This window comes from Ruditapes philippinarum, unplaced genomic scaffold, assembly GCF_026571515.1.
Source record: "Ruditapes philippinarum isolate M1 unplaced genomic scaffold, ASM2657151v2 ctg2406_1_1_1_1, whole genome shotgun sequence".
Lineage (NCBI taxonomy): Eukaryota > Metazoa > Mollusca > Bivalvia > Venerida > Veneridae > Ruditapes > Ruditapes philippinarum.
Genome location: NW_026855274.1, coordinates 216,477 through 221,856, shown reverse-complemented (window position 1 = coordinate 221,856; position 5,380 = coordinate 216,477). Strand labels below are relative to the sequence as shown.

Here is a 5,380-nt window from a genome sequence, read left to right as displayed (position 1 = left end):
CTTTATATAAATCACAGCTCATCCTCACAAAATCAAAGCACTGAAAGCGTTATTTGAAATAAACCTGCAGAATATAGAATTTGATGTAAAGATAAAGTAAATATGTATAGCTTGTATTAGCTTAATCTAAAAAATGTCTTCATGTCATTCCAATTTTAAGCTAAAGCAGTGTTATATTTTCTCAGGTCCTTCAGGTCATTCATTCCAATAGTTTATTTTGTCGAATATACAACATGTGTTTATCCAGTGCTAGTTGAGTGGGAGTGGATGGTGGGTTATGGGAGGAATTGCAACCTGCATAGTCTCTCGTAAAAAACCTCAGTCATATCAAGACTGTAGTGTTATAAACATTTTGAGTTTTTAATTCATACTTCTCGAGAGGTACCCATTTCTCCAGATATTCAAGAAAAAAAGAAAAAAGAAAATTGGGAGCATTTTTTGTTTGTTATTTTTTTATAAATTCCATTTACATGTTTTAAAGCAATTAAAAATTCCGTTTGGAATCAACTCTTCCTTGCTTGCTTTTGGTGTTCAAATTCTTCAACACTCCATTTTTGCAGTGCCAAGTCTTTATGTTATAAATGAAAAAAAAACACTTTGCTGTTCCATTAACAACTTTTGTAGTACATTACAAACTTTTGTTTCATGTCTATTGATATATTTATTTGTTATTCCAAAAGTTTGAAGTACTCCATGATTGCATTTTAGTGAACAGCAATCGGGTACATGTAATGTAAATGTACTTTTGTGGTCCAAAGTCAAAAGCAATATGTATTTGTTGCACCGCGCCAAAAACCAAAATATTTGACTATCTAATTGGGTTGTACTAAATTTATAGCAATATCTTCGCGCTTTTCCAAGTTTTTCTATATTTACTGTTCAAAATAATAGCATTCTACTTCTTCTGTTCAAAATATATATCACTCTACATTTCTGTTTGGAGTCTATATCTGCGTTCCAAAAGAGTCCAAAATGGAAAATTTAAAATGGTGCAGGCTCAATTTAAATAAATCTGTTAATGGCTTGCTACCGACCACTTTCCTAGCACCGGCTTTAGCAGAATTCAACATTTAACATTATTTGTCTGTTATTTGTCAATGTGATTTAACAAATCACTTTTGCAGACATTACATATAAGAAAATAAATTACTCTCGTAAGGTCAAGATGCATTACCAACAGTCTTGCAAATTATGTTTCTATTGTATTTAAATTTTTTTTGTCAGTTTTACAATATTAGAATACGTTTAATGCTAAAGCATTGTTGATTGGTATCTGAAAAGACAAGTATGCGTCGACTTAAAGATAGCCTTCTTTTTCTCATGGGCTAATGAGTATTTATTTCTCAATATTATGATAAAAAAATTAAATTAAAATGCTTGTCTTATAGTGAATTAAACTATAATCTTTGTGCATAAGCAGATTACATCTTGTGGTATTTTGTCAATTGTTTCCGCTTAATCAGGAAAAAGGTAAATTATCACTTATTTAACATGTACCATGCAAGGAAAACATTCACTAGCATTGGAATGAGTCACGTGATAATTAATTGATCAACTTCCTTCTCCTTTCGTACATATAAACTATAAAAGGATATGATGCACAAACTTTCCTCGTACATAATTTGCGTGTGAAAAGCACACAGAATCATAGTGTATAAATAGGATACCATATTCCGGTGTTAAAATGGTAGGTTATTGCGTTTTATTCCATTGTATTTTTCTCATTAAATCTGAAGTGTTGTGAAAATATTTTTTTTCTAACTCAAATCTGTCGGAAACATCAAATCGGTTCTTCGTTTGCCGGTAACTTTACTCACTTATGCAAAAAATCCTTTCATAACAATTTATATTTATTTCAGCATATAGTGGTTCATCTTTTATCAATCTTTGAACAGAAAGTTATTGAGTACAAAATAATAATAATAATAATAATAATAATAATAATAATAATAATAATATGATGAAGATGATGATGATGCTTATTAAAGAGTTTCTCAGGCAAATTAATGACAAAAATATTAAAGTGATCTTATGTATTGAAATTACGATAAAATGTCATTTTTAAAAGTTCCAGCATTAATTTCTGTATTAATTCATAATATTTCGTGTTTTATATCTATATATTTTAAGCGAAATTTTGACGCCGACTGAATATCAATGAGTAGTTTTAAAACAAGTCATGTGACTTCAACAAACCCTCGACGTTACAATAATGGATATGTTTGATATTGTATGATTGAAACAAGTTTAAATCATTCATTTGAAATGTTCTTTAATGTTCCAGAGTCCACTTTGACAACTATTGTGAAATATTAATGCTCAAACCTGACCCACGCGGGTCAAGTTTCGAAACCACCATTTTATTCTTTTTAATGCGAAAAGTTTTGTTCCTTTGACTGCATAGTATATTTGAGGACATTTAAAGAATAATGAACGGAAAATTCAAAACGAAGAAATGAAACTTTTGCCTGTGTCTCCCACAACAATATGTTTTGTATTTTTATTTAAATTATTTCAGGTTGCCAACAATTTTTTAAAGGTATACTGTTCCAAATGTTACCGTCATGATCAGAAAATGTGTTTTTAAAATACTTTGTTCGAATGATACAAAATCTTTTCGTGAGCTACATCTTAAATTGTGTATTTTTCGTTTGATAACGTCATCAATCCTGTCATAAAACTTGATTTTATGTTATCTAAAGTTCTAAAAACAAGAACCACTGTGTAATATTTTCATTTGTCAAGAAATGGTAACCAGTTAAGAGCGTCGAATAGCTCCATTGACGGCTATCTTTGTGGTTGCTGTAAAATGGTTTAAACAATTCGTTTTAGTATTTTACAAACATTATTTATGTAAATTTTGTTCCAATTATTACATTTAATTCATCAATAGTCAACAATGCATTAACATGCATTGTAAAACATTAATTTTATATCTAAGTGCAAAAAGACAGGATATCTTTTCAATAAAGCAATATTTTTTTCCGTTTTTGTTTAGTTTACAACTTTTGTCAATTTGGAAGTTCCATTTTAAGGTGTTATCTATGCAAATAGTCACATCACTGCTTGATGATGAACTATTTCATTTATCGTAAGATACATTTTTTTCTAATTCTTTTTACTTTTGGTCTATTTCCTGTCACCATACGTTTTGATTTCTGGAGTAAAGGGCATATTATTGATTTTGTACCATTTGTACAATTTATCAATGTCTTGAAATATCATTATTTACAGTTTGTCGTTGTCCGTGTGATTAGCCAAAGATGAAACAATAAAGTTTGAAATCGTTTTAGCATGTGATAAATATCTTATTCAACTTGTGTGATTATAGAATTAATTAAGGTGCCTGAATACCCAAATACATGAACTACATGCTCGTACCTTAATTATATCTAAGTTGTTTTTATTATTCTTTCTTTCAGGACGTTAAAATTTTGTTACTTGCTTTCGTTCTTTTTTACGGTATATGGGAGGCAAGCTGCTGTGATAAAAGTTGTTCTACAACTGGAGAGAATAGTTCCTGTAATATGAGAAAGCGTAGATCTGCAGATCCCAGGAATGTGACGAAAACAGAAATTCTCAAAAGGGTGTGTATACCACTTTATTCATTATATTAATCCTTATTTGCCTATTTCCAAACAAAAATTCATATGCATTTATGCAAATACAAAATGATAGGATATGTATCATCTAATTTTTAACACAAATAGCTATAACTACTATATATAATGTTAAACATGAATAATATATAATATAATCATCTGAAAATTTAAATAAACCAGATTGACCATGTCTTATGTTGTGTTTGAGAAACTAGTGAATTCGATGTATTATGTAAAGATAATTGGCAAGAGTAACGAACTGTTTGCTTTACACAAAAGCTTCCTAACAAATTATTTTTGTATTCATTTATATTTGTATCTCTCTGTGTGACATTATGGTATTAATTCAAAATGTGAACAAAACAACATACTAATAAATAGTAACCGTACTTAAATGACCAAATGTCAATGTCGTAATTCTATTTCACCTGTTTGATTTTTTCAATCGTATGCGTTGAATCTTATTTAAGATTGGAACACAATTTAGCATAATGCTTGAAGATAATCCATGCGTATTTGAAACCTACGACATTGATGGAGACGGACTTATCCTTAGAGAGGAACTCGAATCTATATTTGGTGTGAAAAAGGAAACGAGTGATCTTTTCGCCTTCATACACTCAATAGATGGTCTGTAATCGTTTACATACAATCTTCGTACCTGAAATATACTGTATTGTTCGAGAATTGAAGCTGAATGATCGACTCTCATAGTTGTCGTCGACTAATAATTGACAACTGAAAATGTTAACTTGTAGATAAATTGTAACAACTGTTGGAATTGTAAAAAAACACCCTCATTTTTTTCCGTTGAAACATTAACGGTGGATATTTTCTTTGAGTCCGGCGTTTATTTATTATGCTAATAAACAAGATTGGAACAATTGAATGCAATTATAACAAAATCATAAGTTATAGTGACATTAACCGTAATACTCTTCGTTTACACTTAGGTGTCATTTGAATATTTACAGACATGTAATTTATTTCTTTTGTTTTGTCATTTCTTGCAGTTGACGGACCAATAACCCTTGCCGAATTCTGTGCCGCCATTCCTCATCTAGTAAGTGAGTGTTACGGCTGCTGTTACGACATAAACTAAGTTGTTTTTTAGTCAAGTAAGAACAATTATAGCATCAAACACTAAAGATAATATTAAAAAGTGGGAACAGAGAACAATGTTTTAACCAAGTTCAACGGATAGTTCAAGACGTTTTAGTTTCCATGCATCCTGTTTAAATATTTTAGCGACATAATTTTATTGAAATCTATACAAAAATTGTTATTTTTATTTACAAAGTGACTGTGCAGCAATTGTAAATATTTTCCAATATCAAATTTAAGCATAGTATATCTTTAGATTCATATATATTTATTAGTTTCATAACCATCATTTATTATGTATAGTAGAAACATCGTAATTGATAAATAAATAACCATATATACATTAGTGTTTTGTCTATATAGATCTTAATCTTCCGTTAAAGAAATTCATTTTACTTTTTTAAGCAGTTCCATTCTTTTATATTTGCTAAAGCAGGTAAGTGAGTTAATGTCAATGTGAGCCAAATGCTTTGATTTAAACAAAAAAAATTCGTCACCATATCATAGATAGAAGAGTGCACCCGTCTGTCCAATATATATGTCCATCGGAATATTGTTAAACTTGCAATTAATGAGTACGATCATTAATTTTTACACCCGCTAACTAAAAACAACATATAATCAAGATATGGTGGCATATTTCAGCTTACATTTTAACGCTTATCTATCACGTT

The 5,380-nt window shown here is 29.6% G+C and overlaps 1 protein-coding gene across 1 annotated transcript; it reads left to right on the top strand.

Annotated features, from left to right (window-relative positions):
- The first annotated feature begins 1,555 nt into the window (after window positions 1-1,555).
- LOC132742728 (uncharacterized) lies at window positions 1,556-5,049 on the top strand. Its single transcript, XM_060731194.1, has 4 exons — window positions 1,556-1,687; window positions 3,423-3,587; window positions 4,073-4,232; window positions 4,616-5,049. The coding sequence occupies exons 1-4, from the start codon at window positions 1,685-1,687 to the stop codon at window positions 4,702-4,704; spliced, it is 417 nt and encodes a 138-aa protein (XP_060587177.1). The 5' UTR covers window positions 1,556-1,684; the 3' UTR covers window positions 4,705-5,049.
- The last annotated feature ends 331 nt before the right edge of the window (window positions 5,050-5,380 follow it).

What these genes read in the sequence shown, in the direction of transcription:
- LOC132742728 (XM_060731194.1), top strand. An exon ending in AAACAGAAATTCTCAAAAGG is followed by an intron (nt 3,588 to 4,072) that starts GTGTGTATACCA and finishes ATCTTATTTAAG; the next exon opens with ATTGGAACACAATTTAGCAT. An exon ending in CTTCATACACTCAATAGATG is followed by an intron (nt 4,233 to 4,615) that starts GTCTGTAATCGT and finishes CATTTCTTGCAG; the next exon opens with TTGACGGACCAATAACCCTT.